Consider the following 21,701-nt stretch of genomic DNA (forward strand, 5'->3'; position numbering starts at 1 on the left):
GGGTGTAACATTTAGGATAATTTTTGGATGCAGGTGGGTTCTGGTGAGGGAACCCCTAGGAAGTGTGTTAACAAGGGTTGGTGCAAAAGTGATTATTTTAAGGTCAATAAGTGACTGGTATGTAATAGGACACAAGAACACACTGGGAGAGGGAACTAGAGTGGTGCCAAAGAAAAGAAAATAAACAAAATGTAGCTGGCTAAGAAAGTGAGGGAAAGCTAACCTGACTACAAAAGGAAACCTGAAACACATGGTCTTCGGCATCTTCAAATGCCCTAGCTAACCTTCACTGACTACCCAAAACCATACAAGACAAATGGCACTCACCCATACGAAACTAGTGTGACTAATATAAAAATCACCTACGTGTGCAGAATGCACCCAACAACCTAAACTAACCTTATACACAAATGTTCACATAAATACACAAGTGAGCTATGAATACAAATAAGGAAATCGAGAGTAGACAAGTAACAGCGTACAAAAGAACACAGAGGTTGATACAATACGTCTTGGCAAGGTAATGGCTAAACAAGGATAAACATGAACAAACGAAAGTACAAAGAGACGAACACAAACCAACAAAAGCGGAAGCTATCCGAAAACACACGGGCGAAGCCGAAGCCTTCTGATTGGCTGCGCTCTGATTGGCTGAGAAGCTGATTGATAATGACGTCACAGGGAAACAATTATGTAATGATGGACCGATGGGGGAGGGAGAACAATCAAGGTCAGGAAGTGTGGAACAGCAACAAAACACACATGGACCACACACTGGGATGTAACACCCCCACCCATAGAAACAAACATCTAATGTTTGTTAAAGCGAGAAAAACAAACAAACAATAGGCTATACTCTACCCTCTGCCAGGTCATTTCCTAAAATAAAAGTTACCCCTTTAACGGGTAGTGAAGGACGTACCCCAACTCTAACAAATACAGTAACTAAATCGCATTGTAAATGTACACGGTGTAAAGGCACTTTCATAAAACTCATTTCGATGCCTTGAACTATTACACTGGAACCGCAGAAAGACTGATCAGACAAGGGCAGTGCGTCCGCAACAATAAACAACTGGGCTGCACCGGTATCTCTTAGTATTTGAACGGGCTTCTGATCCAGCAGCCAGCAGCCATATCACCCTGCAACTCACAACTGGCAACCCACTGAAGCTAAGCAGGTGTGAGCCTGGTCAGTACCTGGATGGGAGACCTCCTGGGAAAAACTAAGGCTGCTGCTGGAAGAGGTGTTAGTGGGGCCAGCAGGGGGCGCTCACCCTGTGGTCCATGTGGGTCCTAATGCCCCAGTATAGTGACGGGGACACTATACTGTAAACAGGTGCCGTCCTTCGGATGAGACGTAAAACTGAGGTCCTGACTCTCTGTGGTCATTAAAAATCCCAGGGCGCTTCTCGAAAAGAGTAGGGGTGTAACCCCGGTGTCCTGGCCAAATTTCCCCCCTGGCCTTTACCCCATCATGGCCTCCTAATAATCCCCCTCTATGAATTGGCTACATTACTCTGCTCTCCTCCCCACTGATAGCTGGTGTGTGGTGAGCGTTCTGGCGCACTATGGCTGCCGTCGCATCATCCAGGTGGATGCTGCACATTGGTGGTGGTGGAGGGGAGTCCCCATTACCTGTAAAGCGCTTTGAGTGGAGTGTCCAGAAAAGCGCTATATAAGTGTAAGCAATTATTATTATTATTATTAATCCCCTGGTTCACCCATTAACTAAACTGACTCTTTCATGATAAATGGTTCATAACTAGGATCAGGAGTATTTTCAAAAGTCAAAGGAATGGCAGCGTGGGAAACAACATTGCTAAGCCCTACACTCTGGTTTTCTGGGTACTTTGTTTACGCTTAAGCGTCATACAATCGGCAACGATATGACCTTTTCTGTGACAATAAAAACATTCATGCTCCTCTTTAGGATGTGGGGGACTAGTTTTTACTGGGGGAGACTAAGGTTGTAAACTGGGAGTAGACAAAGTCTTCTCTGCATGCGCAGACATGAAAATATTTTTGGGCGAATACGCAGCCTACGTACTACGATACAGCGCACGCTAATACTTGAGTGGACACAAGAGCTACAATGTAATTCTATACCATTGTATAGGAATGCATGCTACAAACACAAGTGACCAATTTTGTTTAAAAAAAATAATCTCCATCAAATAGGGAGGTAGGAGAATGTGCGTGATTTTGGAACAATGCCAATGTTGTAAGCACAGGAAAGCATAGAAATGCGTACTACGAACGCTGGGAATCTTGTGAGAGCAGGAAAGCGTGACAGATAACAGAAAAATATTTAAGAACTGTTCTAGGTTAATTTGAGAAAAATACACCAAGCGTCTCTGTGTTTCGCTCCCATGCACATGAAATAAAAACTTCTTTGAACTTCTGAGACAGACTCCTGAAATGGAAACAGGGAAAAATGCAAGCTAGCGGACCGCTAAAGTTGTTTGTTTACCGTTGGCAAAAGAGCTGACACGTATTATGTGTGGAGAAAAAGCTGCTGAACAGTCACTCATAGAATTATTGATATGGCGGATGATGTTAAAAGTACGCTGATAGAGGTCGTTAAGATAAGCAGATGCTTTTCACTGCAATTAGATGAGTCTATAAATGTAGTTGATTTGGCCAATTTGCACGTTTACGTTCGATACGAGTTTGAGGGCACGTCACATGAGGACTTTCTGTTCTGTAAACCGCTACCAACAGGAACTACAGGAGAGCACATATTTCAGCTTCTGAATGAATTTATCGAAGAGAATTGCATCGACTGGATGAAATGCGTCGGAGTTTGTATAGACGGTGCTAGAGCGATGACAAGCCGGCACAGCGGTGTAGTTGCACGAATTAGAGAGGTTGCTCCAGATATGAACTGCAGCATCCACCGCGAGCCCTTGGCCATCAAGAAAATGCCTGTTAGACAAAATCTGTTAGACTCTGTTGTGTATTGTATCATGGCTTGACCAAATAATTCACATCTGCTTTGCTCGACTAAACAGGCTCACCCCTTTCACTTAAATGGTGCTTTATTTTTAATTGCTGTTGTTCCTTTTGTCATTCTGTAAATCGTTTTGAGAAGCCACCTTTAAAGGCCCTATATCAAATAAAGTTTATTATAATATTTATTATATATGTGCGTGCGCACGCGCACTCATGTTGGTCATTTAAATTTTCTGGGATTCCTATGAAAAGATGACTTGTAGGTGGTACTTGGATACTTTGGTTTGATCAGGGGTGGTACTTGGTCCAAAACGTTTGAGAACTACTGCTCTAGTGAATTCAACACGTTTGGCCTGACACTTTTTGATGATTTTGGAATCATTGTCTATAAGCTTCAGGAACCAGTTTATATGCATGTGGGATTGCAGCCTTCACAGTATGGTAGTGCAAACTTTCTTCCAGAGAAAGTGTAGAGCAAACTTTCTCAGCTTTGCCAACTAATCTACACTGCAAAAGCAGTGACCAGACCTCCTTAGGCCAGCGAAGTGATGTGGCAATTCGCTCAAATGCATTAAAGTACGAATCAACTTCTGACCTCCTGAACAGAGGAACTAAAGCAATGTGCTTACTTTCATCGAAGGTGGTCGAAAGTGGATCCTGCAAAGGAGACATGTTAGAGGCCTCGGAGTGGGTCAGCTGCGCAGCAGGAGCATTCCTTCTTGCTTCTAGTTCAAGCTTAACCTCTTTCTCCGCCTCAATCTTTATTTTACGAATTTCAAGGCGCAACTCAAATTCTACCTGTCGTGCCTGGGCTTTTTCCTGTGCCTTCTTTTGCAAGCGAGCCAGACAAACTTCCAGGCGAATCTCGCTTTTTGACCCAGTGGAGACCGGAGAGAACGGTTCAAAGAGAGGTAATGTGCCCTTGACCTCAGCCTCCACTAAGTCTTCAGCCACCACCTGCACCTCATCCTGTTCTTCCTTTGCCATAGCAGGTTTAGCACCAGCCCCAGGAGAACCAGCGTCTTTGCTCGCTAGTGCAAAGACCTCTAATTCCACCAATTTATCAATCACAGCTCTCTTGATATTTCTTTTAAGATCATGGTTCGATACCTGAACCCTGAAGTCCACAAACTGATTTAAAGAGGTACATTAGTAAAGCAGATAAAATGAAGCAATTGTTTCTTTATCATCCAACAAGTGCCACCTATTGATCAACTTTGGCCAGTGAATCACACAGCCGGTTCACACCACAGCGCGGCAAATGCTGATTAATGCTGCAATGAATTTTGCCACATATTCTGTGGCGCTCCATACGTAAACTAAATTGTGTTTTGGTGACTGGTGCAGCTGTGCTCCACCTTTGCCAGGATTCAAGCACAGAGCAAAAATAGTGCCACAGTATTTAGACACTGGCAAACTGTGGTATGTGAAAAAAGGGGGTCCTGTAAAACACCAGAATAAATACATTTTTAAGAACAATAACAATAACAATAATAATAATAAAAATAATAATTATAAAATTTTTTTAAAACAATTTCTACATGGCTGTGGAATCAAAGAGTGTTACAGTTTCAAAAACATACAGCTGGTATGTTATTATCCTGGTAGCAATTTCAAGTCTTCTCAATTGCACTCAACTTTGCTTTTGTAAATAGTGTATCCATCCTGTAAATGTATTAAACTTTGATTATTTAACTTGTATTAATTTACAAATACTGTATAAGGGCTAAATAAAGGAGTTATTATTATTCAGGTTTGGAAATAATGGAGTGAAACATTGGGAAGAGTGTAATATAGTTTCAGATCCTTTTACCTGATAGGATATTCCAATGTTTCACATAAGGGTATTATAGGGCAATTGACGTTTTACAGTGCAGTACAATTCTTACCATCGGAGGAATCTTTTGTTGAACTGTCACCTTCATTGTAAAGCACCTTGAGAAGTTTTGACATGAAAGGACTTATATGAGGTTTTATTTTTGAAATTATTAGAATTTTACATATTCATGGTCAGGTTTGTAGTTTTTATGTATTTACTCATTCTTTTTATTTGTCTTCTGCCATAGTGAAACTATGTAATCAGCCCCAGCTGCGCTGTATTTACACGGCAGATAAGACAGCTTTCAGCAGCCTCTAAGCCATATCAGAAATGCTTCACCTTAGCCATTGGGGTCCTGGAGTTAAAACAGCAGAAAGAGTGTCATTGGCCTAGAAGGAAGTCTTTCAGATGGATCTTTAACATTTTCAATAGCATCCGTTGATGGCAAGTTGCAATAGACACGTTTCAGGACTGGCACCAATGGTTCGATTTAAATTGAAAAGGCCAGAGGTTGAAGTCTCTAAAGCACTAAGCCTGAAGATGTGAAGCACGCTCACATACTATTCCCAAGAGCGTAAATGCCTCACTGAGCATCAGACAAGTTATAGATTAATGGAAAGTTCTGCCCTTGTTTAAGACACATTGTTTGTTGGAAACTTTCCCATGTGGCATTTAAAACCAAAGAAACTTCAGAGGTGACTTTCTAGCAGGAAAAGCCAGGGGACACATTTCTATATCTATTAAATCTGCCGGCTGTATACCAAACAAGAGGTGCTGAAGGCCCTCTCTTTGCCTTTCTTTGCCCGTTGATTGAAGGTAGAGTCCATCTAATACTAGCCTTTGAGGTATAGTGATCCATTAACAGTAAAATAATAATAATATTTCCCAAAGGGGTAGCTGAAATACACACAAAAAGATATGCAACACAAACCATAATCAAAATAAACAATTGATTGTACGACTTACTTTTATTTTGCTTTGTATTCACATTTTTATTTCATTATCTTACATTGTGATGGTAATATACTGCACAGTACTATATATATACTGCAGATGGATGGCTCATTCCTTGATTGTACTGTCTATTTTTTTACATAATAGAGGACCATTGGTTGGAGCACGTTCAACCAACCAAACCAATGGTTAAATATTTTACATTTTTATTATAATCTTCAATAATAAATGTAACTACTTTTCCATTCTGTTTGTAGAAACCACTGTAGAGTTATAATGAATAGTTTTCAATGACATACCCTGAAAGGGTTTAATCTGTACTCTCAGCTTCAGGCGAATAGACAGAATACTGTATATGATTAACACCTCTTTAAAAGCAAGGGTGATTTTAAAGGTAAACAGCTATTAATTTCTCCAGATGTCATTTTTAGAGGTTAAGTACTTCTTGACTCCTAGCTACCTGTTTTTCTTTAAACTGGTCCAAAATATTTCAAAGTAGTTTAAAAGCTTTTTTTCCCTCAAAAAAAGTGCAAAAATGCATCTTTTCATACAGTACATTTTGACCAGTAAATCAATAGGATGTTATACCATTATAGCCTAGGTAAAGTTATAATAAGAAACTGGAACTATAGATATACCTTAGGGTGGTATACAATTCTTTTGTCACTCATTAGTTTCCACCCTATGTCTGTGCTTCTCCAGAGCCATGGGGGTGCTGATGTCTAAGAAACAGAGTGTGGAGAAGGTGCAGAAAGTCAGTGTGGTGGTGTCAGCCTTCAAGGATGGGCTGAAGGACAGGCCGCCCCCAGCCCGCCGGCCTGAGGCGGCCGAGGCCCCTGTAGAGGCAGAGGACAAGCCGCCGGAACCTGTGGCCCCTCAGGAGGAAGACAACAAGCCCGGGGCCTCCAGCTCCCAGCCTCCTCCCAGGGATGAGTGTAAAGTCAATCAGGAGGCGTGGTCTAGACTCCGGGATGGCAAGGGGGTGGAGCCTGAGGAGCTGGAAAGAGCCAATCAGCTCACTCCTCCAGCATTTGTCCGGCCAAAGAGAGACTCCGATGATGACCAACCTATTGAAATTCCTCTGGAAAAACAAGAACAGGTGGGTTATGTAAACTGCAGTTACTGTACATTGGTCAAAATATGTTCTATGTAGGCAATCGTTAAGTTCTTTTAGGCATAAAACAATCAAAACTTTAATCTGATGGATGGATGAAGCTACTGTACCAATGCTTTAGGTGGTGAATTATACGCCACAATGAGATAAGGTACACAATTGCACAGCCAAGGACTATAAGAGGCTTTACTGTATATTGCTGAGATTAACAGAATGGTTTTTCTGTCCCTTTTTACAAACGTTTACTTACAGTTAGCATCTCAAAATGTTTTATCTTCAGGAAATAAAATGCACACAATGGCTACAGCCATTCTGATTACTGAGCCCGGAAGAATTGTACTTGAACTGATAGATCATTAGACATTGACTGCATTTGTGGAGTCTTGGAACATCTACTTAAAAAAACACTGAAATCAACATCTGAAGTGTTTCAAATTTATACAAATTGAATTAATCAGTGATTTACAGTTGGTGTTAACCACATCTAATTAAAATTTTGGAGTGCTTCCTTTTTTTTAGACTGTAGAGTTTGCAGACAGCACTGCCTCTGGAAGAAACAAGAGCTTTGTTTCTGGTCTTCTTAAGAGACAATATTGCAGGACCACAGGACTATAAACTAATGTACTTTTTAAAAGGAAAAAGGTACACAAAAACAACAGGAAAGTGCAAGGCCCATCATTTCACATAATTTAAAACAGGCATAATTCATAAAATCAGATTTCAATGATTGGATTCATGAGATTGCATGTTGGAGACTGAATACAGATTTAAATCTGTGCAGTGTTGAAGGAGTGCAGAGGTTCTGCTTGAGGATTCGTAACAGATTGAGTTTGATAAGGCAAATCAAATGTAACTAATGTTACAAATGTAACGTCTGGAGTAACATCTTGTAATTAAGTCAGTCCTGCATGTGAATGCTGAGGGATGCTTCAGGCTTCTATTTGCTGCTATGGATGTTAAAGTTCTTACAGATGTTTTAGGGGCAGCCAAAATTTATTCATGTCAGGTTAGGAGGTAACTTCACACATGACAGCAAGAACTAGCATTTCTGTCATATTTTATTTTCTAGAAGTACAGCTATCAAAAAGTACCAGTATTTTTGTACTATAATGTCATATATCTGAAAATCAGAATACAATGATTGCAATGGCCATCTCTATCTCTGGACTTGGACCCCATTGCAATCTGTGATTTGATTTGAAGAGGGCAGTCCAGAAGCATAGACCAAGGATATTAAGGATATGGAATGATTCTGTATGGAAAAATTGAATAAAATCCCTCCCACTGTGTTCTCCAATCTACTAACACATTACAGAAAAGGGCTCAGTGCTGTTATCCTTACATGTGTAGGGTGCACAAAGTCCTGAAAAGAAGTTTGCTAATAATTGTGGAACTTAATTTTTTAGGAAATAAATTTACAATTTGAGAAAACTGTCATTTTTATTGATTCCATTACATACAGTAATTAATAAAGTAAAATATAATCCACATATTGGAAAATTACAATATACTGTAGATGTTGTTTATTCATTAAAGCATTTTTTGCTCACTTTTATCAAAAGTGCTAATAATTTTGGAGGTGACAGGATGTTCTCAGTATAGTTGCCTCTGTATAAAGACTGTGAGGGCATTTACTCTCTTATCCCTAAAATAATTCAATTGTTGAATTGTCGAATGAAAAAAAAGAAAAAAAATGCTTGAGGGTAGGGTTCTCATTGTTGACTCTTTACAAGGCAATTATCTGTTTTTCTGTTGAATAGTATTATTGCCACATATGTTCATGAGCTCTTGATGTGAAAAGCACACAAGGGACAATAAAGGCTAAAGGGTTTTGAGGCACAGTGTAAATCGCAACTCAGACCGAGCTTCTGGTTTTGGCAAGTAACACAGGCTTCTTTTATCACAACAAACTACTGAAGAACTGGAAAATGTTGCTGCGATTCCCTCTCTTTATTTTGAGGTTTCTTTTTAGCTTGAAAGAACAGAAACTGAAGTGTAAAAATATTTTTTTCCTAATTATCACCTCCTCCTTATGTAGTAACAATTACTTGGGTGAATGGAAAGAAATGTGAAAGTACAGTACTGTCCATGGTTGCTACTTAATCGAATCTCTAAGGTGATAATGGAAGAACACAAAAGACAAAAACCCCCTAGACTATATTTTGTGTTGTACTTTGTTTTACCTTTGGAATAATTTTGTGGTGCACTGGGCTCAGCAAGGTTGTTCAATGTTTCATCTTTGATGTCACCAGCCATCTCTCTCTACGCTCCAGAGTAATATGCTTGTTTCAGCCCTCCAGCTGAACTGCAGAGAGCTCCTGTGTTGTCAAAGTTAATACTCATTACAGTGAGCACCATACAGTAAAACGGCAGAGCTAATGTGGCCCAGATGCCAAGCTGTCTTATATAGCCAGTTTGATGCAGTGGTCCCAGTCTTCAGAACTTAATGCAAGAGGGATTAATCACAAACAAGATCACCAAAGGTATGCCGAGACACCAGTGATCAAAGCAGGATGGTTTCTTAATTTATTTCAAAGGGTTAATACATATGTGCATCCATGAGAATCTTCCTCCTAGAAGATCATAAGAGGATTTAAATGCTTAAAATGTCATAGTATGAAGTATTGCATTTTCATCTGTAAAATTGGAGATCTAAGGAAAAGCACAAAATCCAAGTAGGTTGTTTGGTGTGAAGTTCTGAAAAGTGTATAAAATTTTAATTTTTGGAAACACAATTCAAATTATTTTTTTTTGCTTTCTTTTTTCATTTTAAATTTCTGTTTTCTATGAGTATTTTTTAGATCAAGAGGTGATGCAATATTATACAATAGCGCAATATTTTCAATATTATCCTCTATTTTTGATAGCTCTATATTTAACTGTGGTTTACAACGAACGTTTTTTTTTCTGACATTGGTCTTTTTTGAAGGCATCTTGTAATTTAGTGAGCCTTAAAACATCATCTTCACTGATTTGCAGTTTGTATTTTATTCTCTTGAGAAGTGGCAGATTCTAGAAATATCAGCACAGGGAGATCTTCGCTGGTACTGGTAAGAGCCACACAACAGATGCAAAAATGTAAACATCAGAGCAGGCTGAACGCTCGGATGTAATTTTCTGCTGACCCTGCCTCGTGTCCTTTCGCAGCCAGTGAATGATGAGATATGTGAGATCTGTGAGGTGTGGACAGCAGAAGACCTGTACCCCTGCCGGGTCTGCACCAGGGTCTTCCATGATGGCTGCCTGCGTGAAATGGGCTATCTGCACAGTGACACCCTGGAAGACCTCACTGAAACAGCACACACAGCCACGGGCTGGAGCTGCTACTACTGTGTAAGTCCGCACTGCCTCTTTTAGAGGAAAATGCTTATGTCTTGTACTTAACATTTCCCAGGAGGTGAGAATGGCAGGGCTTTTTGTTGTGGTTTACCTTTTAACTACGATTAGCAACTCAATGCTGATTTTTCAGGATTTGCAGTTGAGAAGCAAATACTTTAAGTCCTACATATGGCTCTGACTGCTATATGTAGAAATGTGTGCACTCACACAAAACAAGTTGAATAAACATACAGTACTACAGTTGCTGTGGATGGGAATTCCCGTATTTATCATTATTTGGTGAATAATTAATTTAACACATGTTAAGTATTTTAGCAGAAATCCAAACATTTGAGAGTATAAAGAAGGGGTGATTAGATCTATACTGTCTTTTATCTAAGAAGTTTACCAAGCTATTTCATGAAAGAAACCAGACTAATGGGCTGGGCAACGTTTAAAGAGGTTTGAAGTACAGTAGTCAAATGTATTAAACTTCCATTCAGACTTTGCACCTGTACTGTAGCTCAAAACAAATTACAATTATTCAAAGCTCAAATTCTAATCTCCATTTTAATTAACAGATAGTCACTGACATGCAGTCTTCCCTTGGGTGGAATGAGAACCAACCCGAAAACAGTTTGGCTCAACAAAGCACATTTAATATCAGAGTCCTTATGGTTTTCTTTCTTTTCTCTTCCTGTGAGTGTTCTTGTATTGAGACCATTTGCTTACTGAATTCATGAGGGTGTGCCAAAAAATAATAGTGATTCCAAATTGTAGTACTGTACTTCCAGAAAATGTCTTAGTGTGGAGGGTGACATAGTGGCACGGTGGTTAACGCTGGGGCCCTGGATGCAGTTCCTGGGGTGCGCCCTGTGTCAAGTTCTCCCCATGTTGGCATGTGTTTCCTCTTGGGTGCTTCGGTTATGTCACGGATGTGGGAAGAGCAAGCCATAGAATGACAAGGAGAGCAATAAAGACCCTATGGGTAGCGGTAAAAGGGGCAACATGGGGGTTAGCCCAGGCTCAGGGGGTCAGACGATGTCCGAAAAAGAAACCAATGCCCTCAGGCCATGGACAGGAGCGACCTGGTGCTAGGCGGGTCTCAGGACATCCGTACCCTCAATGCTGGGTGAGGAGCAGAGCAGACACAGGAAGTTAACAGGCTACACAACAATACACACCGGAAAAGACATGAATAATCACAGGGAACTAGGAACAGTACAGAAGTAGGGTGCCCTCTAGGTGTACTGGGCGTGACAGGTTATCTCCCACAGTTCAAAGACATAGCGGTAGGTAAATTGGCTTCTGGGAGTGAGTGTGTACATGTCTGTATCTCTGTGTTAGTAACATACAGTAGGTCAGAGAGTCCTAATTCAGTGGTCACTGTATCTTGAAAAGAGTGGATGCTGAAAATTAGTTTTAGATCATTGCCCCCATTACACACATCTTACACATAATAAAACAAATGAATGAAACACTACAAAAATGGACAAAATATGTTGAAAAGGTTTTAAGGCAATCAGAGTGTTCTCTGAGATTAGCTAAATTTTGGACTATATGATTTTTTTCATTCCATAGCCACTAATTGTACTGAAGCAACGTGCAAATTAGAAATTAAAAAGGAAAAGCCAGAGAACTTAACCTTGCATATAATATTTAGCCAATGACACTGGGCTCTAATATGATAAGCTATGGAATGAAATCCTTTAAATTCGTTATTCTCCTTGGTTTTCTGTTCTTTGTGTTGTGGAGAAAGCCTTTTAGTAGACATTCCTATGGGGTAGAGATTTTTATTTCTCACTTACAGCTTGATCATTTTATCAGATTTTAATTTCCGGGTGGCAACCAGTCTGTGTATACCAGAGAACATGGGAACAACACAACTACAGTGTCTGGTAAGCACAAATACGACAACGGATAATTATAAAGCTGTAATAGTGGAGCATAAACATCTTGATTGTACAGCTTCTAAGCTGGTTCCTCTCTCTTCAGTTAATTGCTGTTTTATCCTAAGATTTATGCCATGTAAGCAAATCAAATAAAACTAATTTCTAGGAAGCTGCAGTTGTTGTCATTGTGTTGTAGTTCTGTTGACTAAGGGTGTTGTTTGAGTGTGAGTTTGCATATCTTGTACAATCTGTTTAGCATGGCCAGTCTATTTTGCTACACAGAAAAAAAAATCTGTACAGAAATCTGTCACAATTTATGATGTGGTCCTAAAATAATCATGTGGTACAAACAGTGTCTCTTTTGTTCCCCTTGCTCACTTATCTTTATGTAGATGGCAAGCAAAAACTGCTGCCATTAACTTTAAAAAATAACAGGGATTTTTTAAATAATTAATGTCTGCCTTTTTCATTATTTATGCAACAACTAAAAGCTTCTGTCCAATGCACCACCATTTTAATAAAAAACAAACAAATAACGAAACTGGCTTTCGAAAACATTTTTTCTAGGATAGCAATGACCTTTTTACAGAGCACTATAACTCACTACAATTAACTCAGAGATAAGTTGGAAATGGAATGCAGACCTTCAGGCAATCAAATAGAACTGTACTCCACAAAACAAAAAAGAGTGTGCACTAGGCACTGCCCTGACTGTTTTTCATACCTCTTTTTTGAGCTTTTTAACTGCAGGTGTGCTCATGTTGCAGTAAGGAGGGTTGAATTGCTTACACCCCTGGTATCTGCTTTCTGGCAGATGCTCAGCATTGCCATTCTCAAGAAGACATGGGTTGAATATTATCTTGGATAGTTTATTGCAAATGCTTAAAGGATAAAGGTAAAGCAGAAATTAATCAATGCATGCAAGTTAGAGTATAGAGAGAATTTAAGCAAAAAAAACATATTTTACTGGATAGGAAGCTAAATACCTTTCATTATATACAGTACACTAGTTTTAGACATCTTAGATGCCAGCAGATGTTACAAAATAAGTATGTTAGGAGCATCAACAATTTACTAAGAGGCTCCACTTCTCTTTTCTTCTTTTATATTAAATTTGTTATATAAAAAGCTTTCATTTGGTAATTTTCAATTAACATTGTTCAAAATCTTTGATTAAATGTTGATAAATCAAGGTAAGCATTTAGCTAATCCATTACATTTACTGTACCAATGGAATCTAACTATCTCATTTTCTGTTATTATAGTTGCTAAGTTTTGTTAAAGTCATTAACTTCTCTCTAGACATCCACAAAGCTAAAATGCTATTGTTTGTATTTCAGAACTCATACAGTATCTATCAATATTAAAGAGGATCAGCAATGCTATTTTTATATTTCTGAAAGTACAAAGTACACATTATTTAGCCAACAACAAACACCTGACAAACAAGCTAATTACCTCAGTACTTCTTCTCCTTCGAAAACAGATTACAGAAACATTATAAAATGATTGACCCAGGAGGCTGGGACTGAATTGGCTTTGTTAAAATCTAAAAAAAAAAAAAACTATGACTTGAACTTATCAGTTAATTTTTATTAATAATGATCATTATACTTCATGGCTCAAACACTTCAGATACTTTGGAAATAAGCAGCTCATACTGTAGTTGCAAAAATGTTCTTTTGGGAACCACTGTTTACATGGTGAAAACCCACATAAAGATACCTTGTAATTGGATGGTAAATAAGAATGAAATTCACTTTGCAGCAGAAGAAAGGTATAGAGAATGTGAGATTTTGTTTTTACCCAGGATTTCTTTAAACCCCTTGGATAATGAGCATTTGTAACCTTGTAGCCATAAATCACTACAAATCAGTATCAGAGTCTGTCCTTGTCAGTTCTACATTTGCTTTATCTTTGTGTTTAATGTATCTTAAAAAACAACGCTTGTTAGAACTCTGTATTAAAGACAACATATGAAGCACTGTCCCTTTGTACTGTGGTGGTTTATTAGGGTTGGATGCAACTTACTGTTGTTTTGTTGAGGTAGTTTCATTTTAAACCAATATGAAATATGTTCTTTCTGAACCCATTAATGGATTTATCTCCAGTATGTGCATGCTTTTTTATATTAGTATTGTATTTATTTTGGCTGTCTCTCAACAAAACATTTTTAGCCATACAAAAAGTAGTGCTTGGCATTAGTCTATGCTCACAACATCGTGTCTACCAATTGTAGTCTATCCAGCAACAGAGAGAACTTCTTTCCTCCATACTGCACGTGGTCCTATGATGTATTCCAAAAACTTTAAATATCTCTTGTTATTAAATTTATACAAAGCCCCTTAAAAATATAAAGCCTTGGTGAAACTTAATGCTTCTAACTGTCTCCACAGGGAAGTCATTGATGTGCAGTGGGGAGTTATCAGTGTGGACCCTTCTGAAGTCAATGATTATCTCTTTTTTATTATTTACATTAAGAGATAGGTTGGTGTTCGTGCACCAGTCCACTAGTTGCTCCACCTCCTCTCTGCATGGTACCTCATCGTTGTTGCTAATGAAGCCCACCACTGTCGTGTCATCGGCAAACTTGATGATGCAATTTGAACTGTACATCAGTGTGAACAGCAGTGGGCTGAGCACACAGCCCTGGGGGGTTCCAGTGCTCATTGTGATGGTGCAGGAGATGTTATTACCGATCCGGACCGTCTGAGGTCTCTTGATCAGAAAGTCCAGAATCCAGTTACAGAGGGAGGTGTTGAGGTTCAGCAAGCTCAATTTTTCTATCAGCCTCTGGAGGATGATTGTATTAAATGCTCAACTGAAGTCAATGAAAAGCATTCTTACATAAGAATATTTCTTATCCAGGTGGGACAGGGCTAGGTGGAGATACGGCATCATCAGTAGACCGGTTGGGGCGGGAGTTCAAAGAGAAGGGGATCCAGAGGGATAGGGAGTCTGGACTTGATGACTAGTCTCTCGAAGCACTTCATGATCATTGGTGTGAGTGCCATGGGGTGGTAATCATTGAGGCAGGACACAGCTGACTTCTTCGACACTGGTATAATAGAGGTGGATTTCTAGCATACGGGGATGACCACATGGCACAAGGAGATATTAAACATATGTGTGGGGACGTCAGCTAGCTGTTCTGCACATTCCTTGAGCACACGACCAGGTATATTATCAGGTCCAGCAGCCTTGCAGGGATTAACTTTGGCTTGTGTCCTCCTCACATCAAAGCACCTAATCATCAGGAGGAGGTGTGGTTTTCCTTGCAGAATTCCTTCCTGTTTCCTTCTTTAAACAAACCAACACATTTAGCTATTATTAGCTATTATTTATGAAGTGTGACCTGAGGGCCTAACATATGGGTCTAATGTCAAACTTGTCACAGCATGAAATAATACAGCGGAAACCACCAGCAGTTCTAGTTCTAAAAGCTATGACATACATGCATTTTTAGAAGCCACTTTATCCTTGGAGTGCTGTGGTGAGCCAGGTCCTAGCCCAGCATAAACAGGGCATGACTACACCTCGGACAGGATGCCAGTCTTTTGTAGGGTGACCCTACACATATTGAGAGCATTTCGGAGACCCTAATTAACTGTATGTTCCTGAACTATCAAACACCTGAGTACCTGGTGAAGTACCCCATTCAAACCCAGGACCCTGGTGCTGTGAAGTGACAGCACTCCCCATTGTGATTACTAATTAAAATAGTAATATATATAGTTTATATTTATAATATATAAACAGGTATGACCCTTAATTCATGTACAGTACTACTTACAGTATGACAAATGGACAAATCAAACCATGTCTGAGATACTCTAGGATGAAGACAAGTTTAGAAACAGGATTAGATGTCACACCCATTCAGTGAAACCCTGCACTTTAACTTTTGATTTTTTTGCACAGTTCACTGTTAATCCATCAGGCCCCACTGTTATTTATCTCACTGTTACTTATTTTATTACTGGTATGTTTTTGACGTGTTTGTGAACATGTTGGGTTGATGAATTCTGTTATTGGCTTTATAATTGTATGTGCTCACGAAACTAAATTCCATGCAACTAGTCCTTATTGCAATAAAGTATTGAACTTGATTGATGCAGATTATGTGTATTGACTGAAGAAGAAAATTAATGACAATTGAAAAAGAACTTGTTTCTACCAGGGAAATAGTCTCAAAGAATTGCTTACCTGTGAATTGTTCACTAATTATGTTATTTATTGGACAATAGGAAAGACTAGTAGCAGTATTGTCACTCATCACCACTCTCTTCATAAATTTGTTATGGAGCTACTTTTCACTGCTAACAACAAAAAAACTTTACTTTGCCTTTCAAAATATGACATAAATATGACTGACATGCTTTAATAAAATGAGATGTAGCTTTGAGATTGAGAATCATGCATAATTGTTATACTCACAATACAACTATCTTTTATTTTAAATCTCACAGTAAATGTGATCTATCTTTTAAATAATTGCTCAAGAGCCTGGCCATCAATTTCTAGTTAATATACTATATAATACAGTATATACAGTGTACAGTTTACAGTACATCCAGTTTTTCATGAAGATGATAAAAAACTGGTTTATTTTTTAAATTAAAATTTTAGAGAATTTATGAATTATTATACAAAAATATATTCTACTTTCTTAAATGAAATGTTGTTAGAGATTGTAGCTGTTACTGAAGTTGTAAATGCACATAATTACTTTTCTCTTTACCAGAAATGCTTTCTGGCAATGATACAATTAATTAATACTATTAATGTAGGCTTAGCCATGTTTCAGTCCCTCAGTCAGACCCTCATTAAGATGTAGGTGAGGTGTGATTTCAATTAGTGTTCTTTGTTGACTTAACTATGTTGGCAAAGGGAATGGAAACATACAGTAATTGCATGGATGGGACTGTTGGAATGCTTTTTCTGAGGGATGAGCCAGGGAGATGGTGATGCAAAGGATGATGACAGGGTGGATAATGAATACAAAATTATACTGCATGAGTGGATACCTGAGAGTCTTCATTTACTTTACAGACATAGATGAGAAGAAGTGGGTAAGGGGACTGGGTTTGATGTCCTCCTGAACTTTTGTGAAAGCTCCATTAAAGCTTACCAGTGTTGAATGACAAGCATGCACACTTGTGCATTAAGGGTCAACCATTTTCTTTTGGTGTTTCTCAAAAAGACATACGTCCATTGGATTTTGACATAATGTCTATTACTACCTCTTCACACCTATAGTACATTGAGTATGCCGATATTCCCTGTTTCTAAAAACATCTTGTTTCTACCAAGATCAGCAGCAGATAACTTTCCCTAGTCTGTATTTAATCTGTCCCCATCATCCAGCTGAGTAAACTGCTTCTTGCTACTGTACGTGCAGGATTGAATACCTGAAGTAACTCCAGTGGAGTCAAGAGTCTGTTACACTGTCAGTCATGTATAAACTTCTTCACTGGCACAAGAACAAACATGTCATGATAGATTCCTTCTAGAGCCTGTTACATCCAAAACCAACCATCAAAGCATCAAAAATCAAATTTTTAAATTTAAATCCACTGGCAAGATATGGATGTTCATAAGTCAACAAAAGTCCTAAAAAGTGAGTGTCAATTCAAATAGTCACACTTAAAGGCAGAATTAAAAAGGATAACAAACCAAGAATTAAGCACACCTCCATATCCTCTGTATCTAAATTAATGTTGTGAAAGAAATCTAAATTTAGCAATGCCTGAAGGCCTGTGAAATGCTGTTGCAATGTTTTCTTAATTGTACCCAAAGTCTCTACCAGAGATAAGGCGGACCAATATCTATGTCCAATTAGAAGCCTTTGTTTTCTGTGATTAAAAATGGGATGAAATTCTCTCAGGAAAATCTAGCCTGGATTATTTCTGTGTTTTGAGATGACAAGTGTTCTTACTGATTGTACAGCACATATCAGAGACTTTGGTAAACATTGCTTTGTTTGTCTGACTTCTGTTGTGCCCTGAACTTCATTGTTGTTCTAACCCATTCTTTGTTCCAACTATTAAAATAATTATTTTATTTTCTCATTATATGTGGTTCACATTCAAAAGCATTTCTAAATTCTAAATTGAAAAATGACAAAATCAGTAGTTTCATCAAAAGATTCACAGATATGTTATTGGATAGACATGATGTGTGTAAATTATTTTTTGATTAATGAATTTATTAACTGGGCTGATCAACAGGGAATCTAATGTGTAAATCACAGAGCTAGTAGCATGTGAGGGAAACAATGTAAGTATTACATCCGTGATACATTCTTTGCACCAGATTGCATTCTGACTTTTTGGTTCTGTCCTGTTCAACTCATACAGCCTAGACAAGCATGTGTAAGTGCACTGTTCTCTGAGCACTAGATATCACATTCTAATTGCTAAAGGAAGTCATTGTTACATGTGGATTCCTGGAGAAATGCAGCCCCATCATAGCTCACTGAGAGGGCTGCAGGTGAGGTCCCAGTGTGAGATCAGTTTAGTATTCTGCTCTCAGATTGCCATCACTCACTGCAAGTGGATTTCTGTGGTGACTAGACTTGCCCTGACAATTACACTTAGACTTGGACTCATGGTCTCCCAAATTGTGGTCAGTGATTTCCAGACTGTGTTCGACTATTATGTCTTGCCAATTTATTTTCAAACACTAGATTTTGTAAACATTGAAATTTAATCCCTTTATTATTTGGTTTAAATTCTGTGTGGGATAAAGTAGGTTTTATAAAATCAAAACATGCCCTGGTAAAATCTTTCTAATTACCAGATCCTGATAAAAATATTTGCAAACATTGTTCTTGTTTTCCAGTTCTTACATAATGAAGCTTTTTTGATTAAGCAGTAAAAATCAAAATATTATTGCATTTGGTTAATCTACACTTTCATAGGCGTGGGTTTATACTGATAGTCACTTGTCAGGAAAATATAAATAAGAAATCCATTGAATACTGACTTTCAGCATATTTTCCTGTATTTATTTTAAGAAACTGAATGTGAAATTCTAGGAATACATCATTTCCCCTATGGAGAAAATTAACAACAAATGTGTTCCTGCCAGAGTTCAGTCAGTATCCAGAAATTAAACACATAATCCCTGCACAAATATATACTCAATTTAAAACTCTTAAGGAGAAGCTGTGAGTTCTACAGAAAGTACATGATAGGAATTGGAGAACATATTTAAAAAAAATCATAAAACATATATTTAGACTTTGAAGGGAGAAAATGGTTACAAAGTGCATTAAGGCCAGAAAAGTGTTTAAGCTATTTCAGGAATGTTCCTTAAAAAAGTAAAACAAGCATCACACAACAGTGATAATAATTTATCAGAATATTTTCACTCATTCCTTTATTTTTGTTGACACTAGCTCTTAGAGTTAATGAGCCCATTAATATTTCTGAACACCTGGTAAAAGAAATGTTTAAGATTTTTTTAATGTGAGTACCTCTCTTCAAAGTATTTAAATTATGAAACAAACACCACACAAAAGCAACACATTAAAGCTGTTCTTGGCCTCTGTCATGTTTTGCCCTTATATCTTCCTGATTGAACTGAAAACAGCTACAGTACTTAACATGAGTGCAATTGAAATGAAACACGTTCTGCTTAATGTTAAGTTTCTTTCTCAGTGCTGGATGACCTTTTTCATGTAGATATCTATTATATAATGAGATAGGCAGGTGCTGTAAGATCCTGGATGAATCTTTCCACATTTCTTTTAAATCCTACAGATAAGATGTTAAACCAAGATCCTGACTAATTGGTCATTAAAAAGGTCTATAAGAGAAGGGATGTTATCCCTCCTCTCCTGGCAAAATTCAGTTTTGGACTCGCACAAGTTCCCCCTTTATTCAAGTGGTAAAACAATTTCTCACTTCTCTGCCTGAAATGCTGTGAAGTAGGGCTGCTGGCACATAATGACTGGCATAAATTATCTAGGTGGGTGTTGTACTTCAGTGGTTGATGAAGTGGGTCCCTTCATATTTGTAAATTGCTTTGGGTTGATGAGTGCCATATAAATGCAATTTTTAATAATAATTGTTAACTCCATTGAAGGAACAGAGTTGGATTTTGCTCGCGTTTCCATTGTAGTGTTTGTTTTTGAGAAATGTGAATTATATACTAACATCTAAGGCAAAGGCATAGTCTATACTGGCACACAATGGCTCATCAGGCCAAGACCCATCCTGGGTCTAAGAAACACATGGCTCCCCCTCTCCCCCAGTGTGGGTCATGATGTCAATCACAGCTGGGTGGGCTGGAGCAACTAGGATACAAAAAAGCTCACTCAAGGGTACAACAGCTGTGTCTTCAACAGGTACTGAAACCTAGAACCTGTCAGTTGCAAGTCCAGAGGCTTCACTGATCTTTAGCATGCCCTCTAGAGTAACATCAGCCTTTTATTATTTGTGATTACTACGCAATATATAGAAAATAAATAAATGACTAAATGCTTTACTATTTATAGTATACAGTATAATTGTATCGAGTACATGTCAGATACAGCACCCTGCTTACTTTTGTTGCTTTGGATTCACACCCCATTATTCTTTTACAGCATCTCCAAAAAGTCAAAAGTTGACCATGCTACAGTATGTAGGGAAACACCTAGATGACGCAAGTTAACATAAACCTTGAGCTAGGGGCCTTTTACAGGAATGGTAACATCATTTTCATATTGGAAGCCTTATTGGTTGAATTCTTTTTTATATATAATGGTGTTGTGCGACATCTATTAATCAACATTTTTCTTTTGCTGTGATTATTTTCTGACAAGAAAATTCAATTTTGTTGTTACAACATCTAAAGGCAATTTGTTTTTCTATGAAATTTAAAATATCCCTTAATTTAAAATTCACTTTTGTAGCAGAGGCATTACTCAATTAACCTATGAAATAGCCTACGCAGCCTAATGCATTTACTCCTATTATCTCCAGAGCGACAACAGTTCTTATCTTAGAGAGCAAAACTAATTACCATCATTAATGTATTAAGTGTTTTAAGAGGTTGCACTTCAATAAGACATTATAAACACCTATCCTGTTTTCAAAGGCAGTTCTAACAAAGCTAATGCATTTTCTGGACATATATGGTAGATTACAAATGTAGCGGCAAGGCCTATTATTTCATTTTGAATTAAGTGTTATCGAAGATTTTTTAATAATCTTTGTGTGCCTTGACCAAGCAGCCTGCTGCTGTATGTGTGACAACACAGGCATGTAGCTAAAGAGTCTCCTTCTTTGTGATCTCTGCCACAAAATGACCTAGTGGTCTTTGCATTTAGGAAGGTAAGTTTGTCTTTTGGATAATAGTCATCCCCAGGACAGGATGATCTTAACTCCCATGATGGATATGTCTGGATGTCTACCACAGAGCTGAATGCACATCTGGACCTGATCTTAAAGTATGACCAGTAAGCCAAAGGAAGATCCACCAATGAGTGATCTGTAGAGTGGGTGCCAGAACCAAACCTGAAGGTATCTCAGCCAATCACCAATTTGTGATGTCACCCCATATGAACAGGAACCCAGTTCATTCTCGCCTGTTAACTCACTGACATGAAAATCTCTTCATCTAAACCGACTATCTGACTTTTACAACTCCGTGACTGCCA

At 38.3% G+C, this 21,701-nt stretch overlaps 1 protein-coding gene across 2 annotated transcripts in view; it reads left to right on the plus strand.

Annotated features, from left to right (window-relative positions):
- phf24 (PHD finger protein 24) overlaps window positions 1–21,701 on the plus strand; it is a 52,219-nt gene that overhangs the window by 11,908 nt on the left and 18,610 nt on the right. For both annotated transcript variants that reach the window (XM_006626600.3, XM_015363917.2), the window contains exons 2-3: window positions 6,431–6,827; window positions 9,990–10,175. In XM_006626600.3, the coding sequence (XP_006626663.1) occupies window positions 6,435–6,827; window positions 9,990–10,175 (579 nt within the window). In that variant the 5' untranslated portion in view covers window positions 6,431–6,434. The remainder of the gene's footprint in view (window positions 1–6,430; window positions 6,828–9,989; window positions 10,176–21,701) is intronic.

Source organism: Lepisosteus oculatus, chromosome 3 (assembly GCF_040954835.1).
Source record: "Lepisosteus oculatus isolate fLepOcu1 chromosome 3, fLepOcu1.hap2, whole genome shotgun sequence".
Classification (NCBI taxonomy): Eukaryota; Metazoa; Chordata; class Actinopteri; order Semionotiformes; family Lepisosteidae; genus Lepisosteus; species Lepisosteus oculatus.